Raw genomic sequence first — 18,692 nt, 5'->3', positions numbered from 1 at the left:
CACCCCAGCCCTTGTCTATAGTCTTTCAAATTTTTGTGTTTATTTAACATGTACAGGTGTTTTCTCTACATCTGTGTCGGTACCCCATGTAGATGCCTGGTATCTACAGAGGTATGGGAGGGTATCAGATGCCCTGAGGTTGGAGCTACAGATGGTTGTGAACTGCCGTGTAGGTGGTGGGAACTGAACCTTGGTTCTGTGGATGAGAAGCCTGTGTTCACCTGCTGAGTCACCTCCCCAGCCTGCCAGTTTTTATTTGTGTATCCATTCCGTATTGTTCCTCTTTTCTGCAGAGCATTTTATTTTTTTACTGTCATGCGTTTCTATTGAATTGCAGGTTTTCTGAAGGTAGGGCTAGGTTGGGTTCAGTTCTGCATTCATAATGCAGCTGCTGATCACAGAGGGAGGGTGTGTAGTGGATGTTTCTGGAAGGAAAGAATGAAGTATGGAGGAGAGAAGGTAGAGAGAGGAGGGAGGGAAGAGACAAAGACAGAAGGAGGGACAAAAGAAGGAAGGGAGGAAGACATGCAAGGGGAGGACAGAAGGAAGGAACGGAAGGAGGAACTATGCGTACACGGGCCTGAAAATTTACAGTGAAGAATGATGTACTGGAAGTGAAACCTAATTTTCCATTCTCCAGTCAATCATCTGGCCATTGGCATTTCTCACAGTTACCCGCTTTGTCCTAGGATGAAAGTTCTACAGTCTACCTATCTGGGGTAGGTACCTACCTGTTCTGGGCGGGCTAAGTTTTGTTTCGTAGTCAGAGAACTCCAGGTTTCTATTTCTGTGACTGTGGAATCCTACACAGGTTTTGTAAACTTGTGGTGTTGTTCTTTATTTAACTCTTATGAGAAGCTGGTGAAAACCAAGTGGGACAATGTTTCTGACCATGCTTTGCAAAGCAGGAATTCCTCTAGGTGGATAGAGGAAGCTGTTCCTGTTATTGGTGTTGTGACTTATTGTCCTCCGTTGGTATTTCGTCTGACCTGGGTGTGGCCGTATTGCTTATAAAGAGCCAAAGAGGAATATGGCATATGTTACCTGATTAGATTGTTTGGCATCATTTTCTCGGCTGACCGACCTTGGTGAGCATAGCATTTAGTAATGGGAAAGTACCCTTTGTTTCTGCTCCAACTGAGCCCTAGTTTAGAATATAAGCTTAGAAAGAAAGGTGTGTGTTATCAGAAATAACCAAAAAATCAAAAGCTGGCTCTTATGTCTAGCTCTCTTGAAATAGATGGCTAATCAGATAGATGTGTGCAGTAGTTAAGATTTTAAGCATAGTGTCATCTTCAGGCTCCATGTTTTCTGCTGGCCAAGAGACAATTACATGAAGATTTATACTTATGTTTCTTTGTCCTAAAAATAATTTTTTCAGTGGCATTCATCCTTTTTCTGATACTCCTGTGGACCTGGATTTGTATTGATAATACCTTACCTAGTTTTTTAGATTCAGAATTGTCCATCTCAGTCTGTTTTGGATTGGGTGACTCAGAGTGGCCTTAGTGACCAGTCAGGGACCTTGAAAACCCCCACATTCCAACTGGAAAAAAATGCAGGGACTGCTATTCAGGGAAGAAACTCTGTGTTTTCTGTATGATAGTAATTTGTAATGTGGATTCATGGGTAGATTCTGCAAATAACACGGAGCAAATCCCAAGGAAGACCAACTGCAGAGAGTCCTGCTCCCTCCTGAAGCAGATTCCAACAACAGATCGTGATCACCTGCCACTCTTACACAGGGAGCTGGTTCTGTTTTCAGTCTTGAGCAGATTGCAGTAGATGATACGCCTGATACACAGAAGGGAAGAAGAAAAACAATTTAGTTCCCATTTACAGTCACAAGTCACTCCAGTCAATTTTACGGAAAATATTTTGATATTGAACACCACAGCAAACTGTGACTCACAAGGAAAGCAGCCGAGAAGCAGGCCTGCAGCTGTGAGGTGTGTCTTAAAATATGAGGAGTCAGGAAGTCCTCCTCAGGGGCAGCCACAGGCTAATGTCAGAGTGACAAGCGTGAGACTGGTCAGCGAGCCCTGTTTGACCCCACAGAGGCTAAACTGGGTGCTCATCATTGGGAAGAAGCTGTTCCCAATCGCATTGTGAAAAGTGAAGTCTGTTTTACATTTGGTAAATCTGCTCTTGCTCATGTTTACTTCTGTGAGTTTTAATGAACGTAAGACTCATAGTAACCACCGCAAGTGAGAGCATAGGCAGCTCCACCACCCTCCGAAATGGTTCCCGTTCCTTCCTGTTGATGTCCTAGCTTCTGAGAACCGCTGGTCTGTTTCCCATCCAGCTTTGCCTTTTCCGCAATATCAAATATGAAACCACATAGTATGTGACCTCTTCAGTTTGATTTCTCTCACGTAATGCATTTTAGAGTTCTCTGTGTTGCCGCATGTGCCAGCATTTCATTCCTCTGTACTAGTCTTTCACTGCATGATTGTACCACAGCCTTGCGGCTCAGTTCATCAATGAAGGGTAGTTAGATAGTTTCTGCTTTAGGGCACATTTGAAGCGAGCAGCTGTGGACCCTGGTGTAAGTGATTTGGTGGGACACACTTTCGTCTCACCTGTTCTCAGGTCAGGCTAGAGGTGAGATTGCTGGAGGGTGTGGTAAGAGATAGTAAACTTTTATAAGAATTACCCCAAACTTCCCAAAATGGGATTTTGTGTTTATTTATTTAACGTGCACAGGTGTACTAGTGATAGTAGCTCTGCTTGCTTGCTTCATGGCCGTAGCAATCCTTCATGTTGTGTGTGCTTTTAACTAAGTCCTTAGTGGGTGAGTAGCATCATCTTATTGTGACCATAATTTGCCTTTCGCTGGTGACTATTGATGTTGACTGTCTTTTGCCCCACTTCTTGGCCATCCATACATTTTTGTTGTTGTTTTGTTTTTGAGACAGGGTCACTCTATATAGCTCTGACTGTCGTACAGCTCACGATATAGACCAGGCTGGCCTTGATCTCGGAGATCTTCCTGCCTCTGCATCCTAAGTGTGGGGATTAAAGGCATGTACCATCACATCAGCCTCCATGCATACATCTTCAACTTTGGGGATAACTTTTATATTTGCTTGTTTTCTTATTCCATTTAAAATTACTTTTGGGGGGGGGGTTCAAGACAGTGTCTGTCTGTGTAGCTCTGGCCGTCCTAGAACTCACTCTGTAGTCCAGGCTGGCCCTTGAACTCACAGGCTTACTTGTGCCTCCTGAGTGCTGGGATCAAAGGTGTGCACCTCCACCGCCCAGTTGCCGTTTGGCTTTATGTCAAATTCTTTAAAGGCTTTGCTTTGCAGATACCTTTTCCTCACTCTGTGGTTTACATTTTATTTTATTATTTTCTTAGTGGTATTGTGAGGGGAATGAAAGTTTTATATTTTGATGAAGCCAGGAGTATCTTTTTCTTCTTTTTTGTAGTTTATACTTTTGATGTCCTTGTTAAGAAACTCATGGCCACTAAGAAGTTCTTGGGCAATCTCATCTACATTCTTCGTGTTTGAGCCCATACAGTCACCTGTGCTCCTACTTGAGTTAATTTGTATGTGTGGTCTGCAATGCAGGATAAGAGGTGTGTTTGCTTGTTTATTTGGCATGAGTATCTAGTGATTCTAGTACCGCTTTCTAAGATCACCCTAGTATATTTAATTGCCTCCGCACCTGTGTTGACAATCACTTGGCTTCCAGGGCCTTGGATCTGGCTTTTATTTTGAGACTTACTTTGAAATTACAGCAGCAAATGTGGTATGGTATCGTATGAAGGTAGACACATGCATCAATGAAAATAAAGAGGCATTTCAAAGATAGGTAGAAATCTGTAAGATCGCCCTGGCAAATCAATTATAGTAAGGAGTATTGGTCTGTAAAGGTTTTGTTTCCTTTTCACAGTCTGGTCTGGCTAATCGGGATGGGTGTGTGTTTGTTTGCACAAAACTGAATCGCTATGGTTTCTTCTTAAAATGTTTGGTAGTTTCTTTTTTCTGCAGTGTAGCCAGCTTTCTGGTGGTCTCTTTCCCTCATTTTCAATGATGGCTTCTTCACAGGTGCAGACCGTTCAACTCATCAGTTTTCTTTCCCCCTCTGAAATACTGGGGGCAGTTTGTGTCTTTCAGGTACATGCTTGTTCATGGTGTCACTGGGATGGAATTGCTCATAGTATTTAAATATTGATCTCAACGTTCGTGTAGTTGATAATTATGTGCTCCATCTCATTTCTGATATTAATGAATACTTACCAATTTTTGTTCCTGAAGAAGATCTATACAAGCTTTATCAGTTCCACTGATTTCTGTTCCCCAAACCAGCTCCCCATTTAGTGTTACTGATTTTTTATGGAGTCACCCAAGCTAAAGGCTGGTCCTTGGAGCGTGGAATCAAACCTAGCTCAGCATCCTTCCTGTAGCTGGCCTTGGGGTTAAATAGCTCTTTCTCTGTGTTCTTAATATGGCAGCTCTTTTAGTGGATCTTTATGTCTTCTCATTTTTTACCAAAATTCTTAGTAGTGTAACCTTTGTTATAAATTGGGGTAGGTTTCATTTTTGTTTTTTACATACACTCTCCTCTTTAGATCATCTATTCATATCTATCTCTATCTATCTCTATCCTTAATGCTGAGGACTGAACCCAAGACCTAACTTACATTTGCTAGAAGCCCCCTACCATAAGCTAAGTCCTCAACCCTGCTAAAATCTTTGGAGTATATGAGTTATTTTGAGTATCTTCATTTCTTGAGTTATTTTGAGGGGTGCTGTTTTACTTCTACATTATTGAAGGATTCTTGAGATATCTGTTATGAATTTCTTATTTGATTCTATTGTAACTTGAGACTGTGGGTTGGGTATAGTCATTATTTCTTCATTTTTCAACTTATTTTATGACTGAGAAGATGATCTGTCTTTGGTAAAGGTTTTCTGTGCACTAAATATAATTTTTATTCTTCTGTTGTGGATTGGGGTCTCATATAATTTTTATTAAGGTGGATTTATTTGTTAGTGCGGTTCACATAATCTGTATTCTCATGAAATTTGTTCATGTTTATTTCTGTTCTTGAGAGTGGTGTTGAAATTCAAAACTGCAGGAGAGACTTCCTGTTAACTTCTTAATTCTGTCAGTTTGCCACAGGTCTGTCAGTGCTGTAGTTTGAGGAGGCTCCTCCAGCTCAGGTGTTGCCAGTGTGAGGGATGGAGAGGTGAGGTGTTCAGCCATGGCAGGAGATGAGGTCCTTCATAAAGGGGCCTCACGGAGGGCCTCGGTGCCTGTGTGCTTTCTTGCCCTTTACCATGTCAGGACATAGGAGGGGCCCCTCAGAAGTGCAAATCCAGAGCCTTCATTTTGGAACTCCCTCCAGAGATGTGAGAAATTGAATTCTGTTACTTGTGGGTTACTCAGTATTCTATCTTGAATTGATTCCTGTATGTTATATGATCATTCTCTCTCTCTCTCTCTCTCTCTCTCTCTCTCTCTCTCTCTCTCTCTCTCTCTCTCTCTCTCTCTCTCTCTCTCTCTCTCTCTCTCTCCTCCCCCCCCCCGGGATGTGCATTGTCTGGTATGGATTATCTGGCCTTCTTTTGGTTATAGTCACTGGCTGTGGTGAATCTTCCATCCTTTACCTTTGTTTTTTTTTTTTGTGTGTGTGTGTGTTTATATTTGATGTGAATCATTTTGGTAGACATTATAGTTAACTCTTGGTTTTACCCAAATTAAAAATCTCTGACCTTCAGTTGGTGAGTTTGAGCCATTTGTAGAGGCTGCAAAAGAGAAACATCTCTTAGGAAAATGGAGTCAAGAGACTCCTTAGAGAGACTGGCTTACAAATACAGCTTTGTCTTCCCCCATCTTTGATATGACTACGTGAACCATCGTCTATAAGGCCCAGGTGATAGGAGTCATCCTAAGTCATGTGACTCGGGAGCTCTTATGAGGATGTGTGGTTTGGGGACCTGGCTCCATACTGCAATTCAGGAATAATGGGACGAAGTGCAGGCACAGGCAGGCTAATAAGTGTGGATGATACGTCCCTTCTCCCTCCATAAAGAAACCCGAAGGGCTCCAAGCTTTGCCCTTATTGACAGCTTTGGCTGTGGTTGCCTGGGCCGCTGCCACAGCCCCTCAGACTGCAGGCTATGTGCTTTGAGACCTCATCTGCTCCTTACTTCTCTGAAGATGACAGTTGATACTCAGTTTAGTTGCTTTCCAGTCCCCTATCACAGTTTAAAATTGACAAGGGTGTGGTGAATGGAGGGACATACATGTGGCCCCTACCCTTGGGTGCTCTTTTGTACCCGAATCACAATGCCTTTCCCACATAAACCTTTTTACAGAATCTGAAATCAGGCGTACCTGTATGAACCTGTGTTCTAAGGGGTTTAGCGTTTTGTTTGTGTGTTGTGGGGAAAGCCTGGGCGCTGACTAAGAACAGCTTTGTTTACATGAATGGTTTCCTAGGATGTAGAGCCAAATCCTTCCACAGACAAGCGTCCAAGGACAGTGTCAGTTTAACGTTGAGAATGTGGAGAGAGGAGCCTTGCCTGTCTTAGCACACTTCATTGTAGGGAACGTGTAGGGTTGTTGTGAGTGCTGGGATAGCTTTGTGAGTAGCCCACAGGCCTGTAGTTAGTGCTTCGTGTAACTCGGTAGATGCAAGACAAGATGGCCACGTTCAGAACAGAAGTCCTCTTCCAAGGAGGACATAATTAGGATGCTAGAGCAGCAGTGTAAAAATTTGCTAGTGGGAGCCGGGCGGTGGTGGCGCACGCCTTTAATTCCAGCACTCAGGAGGCAGAGGCAGGTGGATCTCTGTGAGTTCGAGACCAGCCTGGTCTACAAGAGCTAGTTCCAGGACAGGCTCCAAAGCTACAGAGAAACCCTGTCTCGAAAAACCAAAAAAAAAAAAAAAAAAAATTGCTAGTGGGAACATGTCGAGGTAACCTTCTCTCAGACCCAACTGAAGTTGTGTTTTTCTTTCATTTCCTCCATTTTTTTCATCCCCTAGTCCTTACTGTGTAACCCACACATCACCTAACTTTTAGCCCTCCAACCTTCATCTTCCTCGTTCTGTGATTCCGGCATGGGACAGCGAAGCCTGGCTGAAGACCTGTGAGGCCATCTGGGAGAGTTCAGAAGCAGCGCAAAGGTGGCTTTCCCACTGCTTTACAGTCATTAGTGGCTCTGAGCAGTTGTGTGTGGGGAGCTGTTGTCACGCCTTACAAGCTACACACACACAGGCACACACCCAGACACACAGGCGCACACACAGGTGCACACACAGGCGCACACAAACACACACACACACACCGGTCACTCTCAGGTTCGTTGGCCACCTGGCACATTTTCCTTGCACAGTCTTGTCTCCTCGTGTCCCAAGGCCTACCTTGCTCACACTTGCCCCACTGACTTCACCTTTGTTGGAAACTCGCAGGAGTTTTTCCTAGTGGAGGGGAGGGAGTCTTTTCACTCTAAGTGTTGGTGAGCCACAGGTGACTTCAGTTTAGTGTGAGATACAGGCTTATGGGAGCATAAAGCCCATTCGGCTACTGAGTCTCTTCCTTGTGGGGTTTCTCCCCAGATCTTTCCAGAAAAGCTTCCATCAATAACAACTTCTCCCACACCTTCCTTTTCTCCAGTGCTGTTTCAGTAATTGGTTCTGTGTTGTTTTCGTTTGTTTTGAATTTTGAGACAATATGTCTTGTAGCCAAGGCTTGTCTTGAACTTACTGTACAGCCAGTGGTGACAACCTCCGGTCTCTGTCCTCCACGTACTAGGATTATGGGCATGGTCGCCATAGTATCAGTGGCTTTTAATACTTATATTTCTCCCTGGGTGCAGCGTTTCAGTTGAGAGACTTCCTTCCCATTTTCTGACTTTCCTTTTTTGCTATTATTATTTTAATCACATTGGAGAGCCCCTTAGGTCAGGTGCTGCTTCCTGGGGAACCTTGTCTTCTTCTCTTGCTGCACGTCTTTCCATGCATTCTTTTGTAGGTTTTCAGCATGGCATGGTGTGATAGAGCCCAGACTTCCTACCAGCTTCCCTTTTGTGTGTATGCTTTTGAACACTCATAAACCTCTCAGCTTTTCTTTTGTGTTTTGTCATGATAATGCAAACAGTATCCATAGGGCTTATGGTATAGTACAATATGTTCCTTTTGTGGCATGGTGACAGCCACAGAGCTGCTGTAGGGGGTCAGAGGAGCTTTGCTCTCCTAAATAAGGCTTTTGACGCTTGGTGTGTAGTGACAGCTGCTAGTGTTCTCGGTGTGAATGCTCTCATTTTGATGTCTCCTCACTGTGTGGGTGAGTGTGTGTGTATGTGTGTGTGTGTGTGTTTCCCCCTCCCTTCATCCTCCATCTCTCTCACTCCCTCTTCGATTCGTATGGTTTATTTTCTGCTTTTTAAAAAATCAAATCGCTATCTATTGATTTATTCCTGTCAGTACAAATAGGCACTTAGATGTTGTCAGTAGGCAGTGGAAATCTCTAGAGCCTTTCATTTGACATCAACCCAGCTTTTGTTGGGTCAGCTCAGCTAGCATGTTAAGATCAATGGAGCTACAGTAAGACTCACTTTAAATTATCCCAGAAGTTCTAAAATTTTCTTTCCACCCCGAGGAGCTATTTTCTTTTTATGATCACAAAAAATAACCCTTTTCACTGGCTTGTATTGATACCAAAGCTCTCAGGTAAATACAAACAGAGCCAGAGCAATGGGTGCAGACCACGAATAAATGGTGCCACACTCTTATTGACTTGCTTACTCCTAATTACTCTCGTGGAGTTTGCTGAAAAATATCCTAACTTTGTGCCTTTCGGGACATACTGTGTTGAATGGACTTATTCTCCTCGAGTTAATGATATGTTTGGATACGTTCATTTCCTAGTCCAGAGTGGTCCAAACTCGCTATAAAATATAGACTAGACTTCGGTTTATTCTCTGGTCATGGTCTCCCATTTGCTGGGATTATTGGCATGAGCCACCACCTTTGATGGTGTATTGTTGTTTTAAAAGATTTTTCATTACTTTTATATTACTTAGGATTTCCACGGAAATAATGCAGCTGAGTGTAGTGGGTTATGCCTGTAATTCCTGCATTTCGAAAGTTGAGACGGGGATTGTTGTCTTTTCTAGCCATTCTAGGCTATGTGATGAGTTCCCTGTCTCAAACACTACCACTAAACATATGTCCAGGAGATTTTACAAATGCAGTATCAAAGGCAAACGTTTATCTGTTAAGTAGGTATGAGAGTCAGTAAACCAAGAAAGGGTATTTGATCATGATTTTGATGCTTTTGTTAGGAATATTGTTTTAAGTATCTTGCTGGAATTAAAAGAGAGTTGTGTATGTTGCCATCCTGTGGTGAGCTGCCATTGTTAAGGAGGCATCCGGGAATGACCTATATCTGGGAGGTTAGGGTGAGATACTATTGTCCTTCTGCAAATATTAAGCAGAGGAAAAAAATATAGCATAACTTTAATCTGAAAATGTCTCTTAACGTTGAATTAGCTATATGTTCTCCCTGGAATGAAGATTCTGGCTTCTTGGACAAGTGCGTTCTTATAGAGCTCTGCCTTCCCAGGACACACATGTGTATGTGTGCATACATGTGTAAAAACGTTTACAGAGTGCATGTATCCTATTCTGACCCTAAACTCCCTATGTATCACAGGATGGGCTTGTATTTCTCATCCTCCTGCTTGACCCTCCCCAAGTGCTAAGATTATCGTCATGTGCACCGTGCCCAGTTTGTTGTGAGACAATATTAATAGCCTGAGTGGGTTTGTAGAAAGTATGTGGGGAAGCTTGAGTCCAGGTCTGATTTGGAAGATTTGCTGATTTGCTAATTTGGGGTTGGTTAATGAAATAATTTGTTATTGTGAATTGTTAATCTTTGATCATCATTTGGAGAAATATTTTGTCTTACTGATCAAGTTCATCAGGTAAAACTAATGCAGATTTTTCACATAGATATTTGAATTATTCTGGAATTCTCTGCTCTTGTTTAGATTTAATTTTGCATTTAAATTTCTAGCCATGTAAATTCCTGGCCATGGTGTGCTATTTATATAGGGCGATAATAATATTCAAAACTGTTGCTACTGCTTTCAAGGATTTCAATAAAAATTCACTAGGCAGAACCCCAAAAACATTTATTGAGCTCTTATTGTGATGGATAAACTGTGCCATCTGTTAGCATAGAGGAAGGGAACAGACTTACCACATTTTCTGTCCCCAAGCCTGTGTATGTGTGTGGGGTACATGTACATGTAGGTGGATGCATGTGTACATGCAGGTGTACATGCATATGTGAATGCATGCATGAGAGGCCAGAGATAGATGTCAGCTGTTTCCTTGGCCATACTGCAGTCTTATGTTGAGACAAGGTTTCTCAGTGAATCTGGAGTTTACCAATGGGTAGAATAGTTGGCCAGTGAGCTCCTGGCTCCTCCTTTCTCTGTTTCCCCAGTGCTAGGGTTACAAATGGGTACTACTGTGCCCAGTTTCTTATGTGGGTGCCTACCATCCAAACTCAGGTCCCGTGCTTGCATGCAGGCATGTTCCTGATTGGACCATCTTCCCAGGCATCAGACTATCCCTTTGCAAATGAATTCATAAAGAATGCTCATAATTTATAAAATAATTTAAAAAAAAGCCAATAGGATCTTATTTTGTTTTGTTCTCTGTTGTATTTCTATAGGCTGAGAAAATGTAGGCTATATTTCATAGGCATATAGTAGAAACTTTAGGCATATTTGTTGAATAAATGACCAAATAGCCAAATGACGATCCACTGCATACACAGAGTTCCTGGACTCTAGTAGCAGTTTGCCATCCAGCTAGCAAGGCAAGGAACATTTCATGGAATAAGTAAAATTTTAATTAGAAGGAAGAGGGTAGGGTCATCTGGTAGTAGAGAATGATCTGGAAGCTTCTACAGGTGTTGGAATTCTATCACAGAACTGAGGCAATAGCAGCTGTTTAGGCAAATTTTGGGAAATCTTGAAGTGCCAGCTTGTTTCCCTAGTAAATGGAGACTGAAAGGGATATTTTATCTTATTTTTCATTAACAAATTAGCTTCTTTTTTTTTTTTTTTTTTTTTTTGAGACAGGGTCTCACTTTGTCTTGATCTGTAGATCAGGTTGGCCTCAAATTCACCGAGATCCTCCTGCCTCTGCCTCCTAAGCACTGGGATAAAAAGGTGTGTGCTACCACCCCCAGTCTGAAAGGGAAGTTTTAGAAAAGTTAATCTAGAGGCATTTTGCCTTGTAGGCAGGAGAGATTGTGAAGCACATATTGACAGTGTTCTGCAATTAAGTGTGCTCATGAAGGGCAGGAAAGTCAGAGATAATCATGTTTTAAGTTTGATTGACTTGGATAATAGTAAAAACATGAACAAAAATAGGAGAGCCAGAAGGGAAATTAGCATTCTATTTCAAACTTCTCTCTTCAGGAAAGGTGTTGAGGCAGGGTCCCCTCTGTAAACCATGGTAGCCTTGAATTTTTGTCCTGAGTATGGGAATACAAGTCTGTACCACAAACTCAGACTACTTCAAATAATCTGAACATTTAAAGCCACAGAGACACTTCACTGACAGAAATAACAAGTTTCATAATATTAGACCCGAGAGGGATTTTGGAGAATGAGTTATTGATTAATTAAATCCAATCTTGTTATCTTACCAGTGAGAAAGCTGACAAGGGTTCTGGATTGGTCCACAAAAATACAGTCACTGGCCTGGGTGAGAGAGATTTAGAAAGTCCTTTCCAGGGCTTTGGCAGGCACTTAAATAGCATCTCTTCATTTGCATCTCATTTTCTGTTTTAAATTTGAAGAGCCGCTATACAAATAGTTGCATGTAATGGTGTGTAGAAATATCATCTGCACAGGGTAAATGCTGTGCTTTAAGATTGAGAGCAAATAATTTAAATATTAGGCAACATTTCCTTGTGATCTTACTAGTAAAATCTGAACTTTTGCCAAAAGTTGTATTAGTAATGATTGCTTTCTTCTTTTCACAATATCATGATGTATCTGGTTAGTAGATTCTCTGTAATTATCACCAAATCAAAGCTCACTCAGTTCTGAACATGTTTTGCACTGTACATGTGCTTAAACTTCTGCTCTGATGCCATGTTGCCAGATTTGAGGGGGAAGCAGTTGTTAAGGCATTTGTCTAGGTTGATCCTAACCCATCCTTGCTTTCCTTTGTGCTGTCTGTCCCTCGGCATTGGGGGTGGCTATTCAGCAGTCCCACATGCGTGTTGTAGACAAATGACAGGACTCTGAAGTCCATCTGGGGCCAGGCTTTACCTTTGGCACCTCTTCTTTTGTTCTCCAAGCCCTGTTATATATGAGGATGGAAAATAACATCTGTCTTCCTGCTTACACTCATGGCATCCTCCTGCCCCAGACCCCAGCATGCAGGTGTAGCACTGGCTTTGTCGTCATGAGCCCTTGGGTGGTTGTCCCACACTGAGCTTGTCTTACTGTGGGCAGTGTGATGACTTTCCCAACACCATCCATCTGCTTTCCAACCTACATCAAAGGAGGGAGGGAGTGCACTTAGCGAAAGCGCCTTTGCTTTTCCCCAATAAAGGGAGGATTTGGATGGGTGGCAGGGTGATGTGTAGCATGAGGACATGGGAGAAGTAACCCTTTTACACAACAGTAAAGTGAATATTTACTTACACCTGGATCATCACTAGCGGGATAGCAGAATGATCAGAAGACGGTGACATCTAGGAAGTTACCGTAAGGGTCTTAACTCTTCTTTGGAGAATTTCCTGCCTCTTGAGTTACTGTGAGAGCAATGAGATTCTAAACACAGAATGCTGGTCTTGCAGTCCTATTTTAAACCACGGCTACTGGCACTGGTTACTGCATTTGCCTTGGTGTGAGTGCTGGGAGCTTATCGACAGCCAATCCCCATGCCAAACATTTTAGAATGAGTGATCCCAAGTCATGAGATAAGAGGGGACTCTTGATTCCCTGGTAATTAGAATTGGCGAGGGAGCAGCAGATCCAGATCTTCTTGGTGAATTCATGTGCCTGAGACCTCAGGTGCGGGCCAGAAGTAGCTGAACAGCAGCCATTAATTAGCCTTGGGTGAGAGAGGAGCACAAAAGCCTTGTAGAAATGGGAAGGCCACAGGCAAGGGCATGTCTAATGGACTGTCTTTAGCAATAGGCAGGCTCATACTTGGACAAATGTCATAGGAAAAGGCAACCCACTCTTGTTGGATTTATAGATCCCATTTGCCAGAGTGAAGGACACTTGCTCTTTTAACTAGCTGAACTAGCTGGGCCCCAGTGGCCTTGTTGCTATGGCAATATGAGCTCAGTGACCTCTCTTCTCTTGTGGAATGTAGGTGAGCAGGACCGAGGGGAGCCTGAGGATGCTGAACTGGTCAGGCTCAGTAAGAGGCTGGTGGAGAACGCCGTGCTCAAGGCTGTCCAGCAGTATTTGGAAGAAACGCAGAACAAAAAGCAGCTGGGGGAGGGGAACTCCACCAAAGCTGAAGAGGCCAATCAGAATGGCAAAGGCAGTGATAATAACAGGAAGTGAGAGTGGAACCTGTTCCCGCTGCTCTGTGAAAAGCATCCCTGCCCCTCTGCTAGGTCGCAGACTGACTTACGATGTGCTATCTAAGTGTCTTGTTCAAGCCCCGGAGATCGCCTAACTTGTTTATGATTGTTGAGTTGGCGTTGCTGCGACACAACAGAAGAGAATGGGGCGCTGGGGCCGGCAGAAGAAATTAATTCACAGAAGAGCAATCCCAAGTTCATGTTATCATCAAGCGTGCACAAGGGAGAGTGGGCACTTTGGGAAGGCGTGCCAGGCTGAGGGAGAGGACTGGCCACTGCTGGAATACTGCCGTTTGTTTACATCGCTTAGAGCATTTGACTACTTCATCTGAGGCCAGAACTTGCACACAGCTGTCCAGTACTGAGTTCAGTTTGTCGCTGTTGAGACGATCATGAGTGTACTGAGTTCACAATGTATTACTAAATTTTTTACGTTTGTCCCCAGTGTGTTGTTACCATGCCGTGATCTTTATTTACAGTAAATTAAGTTTCATGTAAATTATATATTTTTGGCAAAATGCAATCTTTTCTACGAAACATGGGTAACATTTTAAAGGTTTTTTCAGCCTTATTTTGATAACTCAGTGTGCCATATTTAATGTATTTCATTGATATTTGTACTTTAAATGTGTCATATAATCTTTTCCCCCATAGGCAAGAAGCCAGTTGGGATCCAAGACTTAATTAATGAAGCTTTGCACCGAGAAAGGATGAAGCTGAAGTCCAAAGTGAAACAGATCAAGGAACTTTTGCTAAAGCCTGAGACTCAGGCCATGATTAGGAAGGAGCTTTTTGAAGGAAGAGTTCTTAATGACGGTAATCACACAAGCGATGCTGATTCCAGCATGACTTTGCTGTAGCTCTCCGCTGTGCTTCCGGCAGTGGAAAGTTTCTGACTCTCAGCCCAGTCCATAGATAGCCCTTTGGTAAATAACCAAAGTGTTCTTACAGTGTCTACACAGCCCACGAACCAACATTTGGTAAGGAATTAACAACTTCTTGCCAAAGAAAACATATTTTTGCCTTATCACCATCATCAGCTAAAGTTGAGTTTTTGAATGTTTGTTTGGGTGTTGTTGACTCATTTTATAGAAATAACTTCTTAATTAGCTGTTGTGAGATGTTCCATGGGTCCTCGCAGATAAAAAACAAAAAACATTGACTATGAAAGATCCTTTATAGTCAAAACCAAAATGAAACCAACAACAGTATTCTAAGGGTCGCCTGCCTCCTGTTGACATGGCCCTTTTCTTACTAGCGTTGTCCTGGCTTGTCCAGTCTCACATCACGTTCGATGACAATTTGAATGCTTATTGAGTATCAGTACTTGAATGAACATTTGTAAATGTAATCATTGCAGTTGCTGGTTAAGAATTTTTTTAAAAATAATATCCACATGTATTATTTTTCACTGATGAAAATGTAGTTTACATTTTCATTTCTTAGTTAGCAAATGTTCAGTGTTTTTATTTTCTCCTTCTGTGAAGATGAGCCCCGAGTCTCACTGCGGTCTTCACAGTTTGGATAGTTTGCACTGGTTCATTTTCAAAAGAGCATTCTTAAAATGCTTCTCCCCATGCGGTGTTTATTTGTGACAGCTTTTCCAGTCATCACTTAAAAACTGCTGCTACTATAGATGATGGGGGAAGGAAATGATTAGAGATCAAATGTGTAATCATCTCACGTATACAGTACAGTTTGCTCATGGATTTTTGGCTATTTTTTCACTGGGTAAATGATACTACATTAATTCATAATGTAATACTTTATGAGTTCCTGCATTTTCATGCCTCTTAATAAATGTACTGCTTCCTCTGTTGCTTTTCCTTTTCTTTCCTCTGGAAATCACTGGGTCCTTGTTGGTGTCCCAAAGTCATGAGCAGGGTCCCTGCAGTTTGACTGCTTCCTGTCTTTGTGCTAAGGAAGCAAGCACACTGTCACATCATAACCGACTGTTTCATGGTTTCAAATCAGTCAATTTCATACACAAGTAACCACAGAACAGAAAATTCAAAGACAGGCTAAGTGACATCTTCAAAATAACTAATCCCCTGCCACTAGAGTCTTCATCACAATGATGAAGAGAGCAAGTTCATCTAAATATATAGATCTGCTACCTGCTGGCTGTGAACCCCTTCCCAGAAGCCAGCCATGAACCCTGTGAGAGGGGCTCCATGAACCCCCCTTAGTAGCTGCCAGTGAACCCCCTTGAGCAGTTGGCCATGAACCCCCCCAACAGCTGGTCATGAACACCCAGTGGCTGATTGTGAAGCACTGCAGCAGTTGGCCATGAACCCCTTCTGAGGGACTCATCATGAATCCCCTCCGCTGCCTACTGGGAACCGTCACTTAGCAGTGAAGGTCATTACAGATCTCCTTAAGTAACCCTAAAGGAAGGAAGCAAAGATGCTTAGGCCTTTCCTTGTTTTCCTAATGAGGACACAGAGTCCGAACAGAGTTCCGAGGTTGGGCTCCCTAGCCAAAGCCACAAGGATGTTAGGAATTTGGACCTGAGCCACAACCCGGTAGCCCCACTGTCTCATTGCTGCTTTGGTGAAATCCCATAATACACACGAACAATTTCAGATTGGCATTTCTCAGCATTTTCTATATCTTTTCCTCAAGGAGTTATCCCCAGTCTATCTGAGTAGAGAAGTATTGTTTTCAGCCCCGATTCCATGTCTTTCTGTTAGCTTTAGTTGCCCGTCTATTTCCATTGTTAAATACCCATGAAGACCTGGGCTATGTGCCAGGTGATTTGGGTACATGGTTAAATTCCTTCCCTTAAGTGAACCTAATAGGAAGTAATTAGTACTTTCTAGATTAGGAAAACTGGAGACCTATATGCTAAAATGGCCCAAGGACATAAAACGAACAAAAGGTAGGGCTAAATTTAAACTCAAATCTGTTCTGCTTCAAAGGTGACACTTTCTATAGTGGAGTATTTCCTCCCTTTACCAAATATTTCAAAAGTTAAAGACGAGTGACAAAGACCCTGAAATACACACACACACACACACACACACACACACACACACACACTCTGGAATCTCCATGTGAACTTATTCACAAAAACACTGGACCAGGCAACAACTGTTGCTGCTCGACTTGGATTCAACACTGATGCACACAATGTGTTCTTAAGCAAGCCCGTTCACATTCTAAGCCTCATTCCCAGGCCAGGTGGTTTCTAGGAGCCTAGGGCTATTTGCTTTGGGACTTGCCTTGATGCTGCCAGTCCGCTAACTGCTGAACTGGATCACATCATTCTACCTTGTGACGTTAATGCTTGACTTCCTGGAGAATGTCCCCTTCCATTTTACACGTTGGTTTTCAGTTTCATGAAGGGAACCCCTAGGGGGAATATTCTCAATTAGAACCACATTCCGAAGTTTTAAGAGTTAGTCACTAGAAAAATAGGTCCCCTGAGAGTAAAAAGACATCAAAAGTAAAACTTTAAACGGAAGGACAATATTTTGTCAGCTTTGAACTTGTAGAATCTTAGGTTTTATCAACCCTCTTCTCAGCGTCCTTTGTCCTGTGGGCACTCAGGATATATGGAATTTCTGATTGTAGATTTTTTTCAGATTTTGAAATATTTGTGACATTTTAGGTATGGGTCCCATGTCTGAACATGTTATACTTCGGCCTCAAGGATATTTTTTGTAGTTTTTAGTATGCCTGCATTTTCAATGCAGTTCATCCCATGAGGCCAGTGAAGAATTTTCCGATGTTATATTAGCATTCCAAACATTTTGAATTTTGGAGCCTTTAGATTTCCTCTACATGTCCTAGGTTTGCATCTAGAATATAGCTAGAATTCAAATGATTCTTTACAAAACCACAAACATGTCAGTTCCCGGAAATCTCCTGTTCTAATAAGGAAGTAGTGACTACAGTTAGACTTTGTGTCATTTCAGGCATTCAACCAGACATGTTTTCTCTTCTGTGTACCTACTCACACATGGAGAAACTAGCCATCACCTTACAGAGCACATTAACAGTTTCATGCCATTGTCAAAACCAACACAGATATAACTTCTTCAAGTGTAACTTGGTGAATAGATAACCTATTGTCAGTTATCGTTCTGATCTTTTTTTTTCAAGTTTTTGAGATTATTTTTGGTTTTGAACCTAGCCTTTTTAGGAGCTGCGTCATCTCTCCAACCCAGGCTTTTGAGATTATGATTGCATCATTCCATTCCCTTTCTTCCTTCTAAATCCTTCCATGTTACCCTGCTTCCTTTGTTATCTTTCAAATTCATGCCCTCTTTTTCTTTAATTGTGATTAATGCATATATGTGATAAATCTCATTCACACACATATACATTCATATCTATACATATATATGTATATTTCTAAGTACATAATGTATCCTGTTCAGTCTGTATGTTACTTGTATGTATACATTTTCAGGGCTGATCACTTGCTATTGATAGCTAATTGAAATGTTCTTCCCTAGGAAAGACTGTTTCTCCTGTTCTCAGCATTTCTTAATTGCCTGTATCTCTTTTTTTATTGAGCTATACATTTATCTCCCCTCCCCTCCCTTCCTCCTCCTCCCCTTCTACTCTTTCCCATGATCCCCATGTTCCCAATTTATGCAGGGGATCTTGTCTTTTTCTCCTTCCTATAGAACCATGTATATCTTTCTTAAGGTTCTCTTCGTTGTCTAGGTTGTCTGGGGTTGTGAATTGCAAGCTGGCTTTTCTTTGCTTTGTGTCTAAAAGTCACTTATGAGTGAGTAATACAATTATTTGTCTTTGTGGGTCTGGGTTACCTCACTCAATATGTTTTTTTCTAGATCCATCCATTTGCCTGCAAATTTCAAGATGTCGTTATTTTTTACTGCTGTGTAGTACTCTATTGTGTAAATGTAACACATTTTCTTTATCCATTTTTCAGTTGAGTGGTATCTAGACTGTTTCCAGGCTCTTGCTATTACAAATAATGCTGTTATGAACATAGTTGAGCAAATGTCCTTGTGGTATTATTGAACATCCTTTGGGTGTATATACCCCGAAGTGGTATTGCAGGGTCTTGAGGAAGGTTGTTTCCTAATTTTCTGAGAAATTGCCATACTGATATCCAAAGGAGCT

General features: G+C 42.1%; 1 protein-coding gene across 8 annotated transcripts in view; it reads left to right on the top strand.

The window, feature by feature from the left end:
• The window catches only part of Akap7 (A-kinase anchoring protein 7), a 178,149-nt gene that overhangs the window by 117,438 nt on the left and 42,019 nt on the right, over positions 1–18,692 (top strand). For 4 of the 8 annotated variants that reach the window (XM_038338393.1, XM_038338390.1, XM_038338397.1 and 1 more), the window contains one exon: positions 13,376–14,389. The exons of 1 other annotated variant lie outside the window; for it this stretch is intronic. In XM_038338393.1, coding sequence (XP_038194321.1) covers positions 13,376–13,572 — 197 coding nt within the window. In that variant the 3' untranslated portion in view covers positions 13,573–14,389. Of the gene's footprint in view, positions 1–13,375; positions 15,408–18,692 lie in introns of those variants that run through there. 3 more of the 8 variants (XM_038338395.2, XM_038338392.2, XM_038338389.2) reach the window with 1 other exon arrangement.

Source organism: Arvicola amphibius, chromosome 8 (genome assembly GCF_903992535.2).
Source record: "Arvicola amphibius chromosome 8, mArvAmp1.2, whole genome shotgun sequence".
NCBI lineage: Eukaryota > Metazoa > Chordata > Mammalia > Rodentia > Cricetidae > Arvicola > Arvicola amphibius.
Note: the sequence above shows the minus strand (reverse complement) of the source record. Positions and strands in the feature narration are given on the sequence as shown.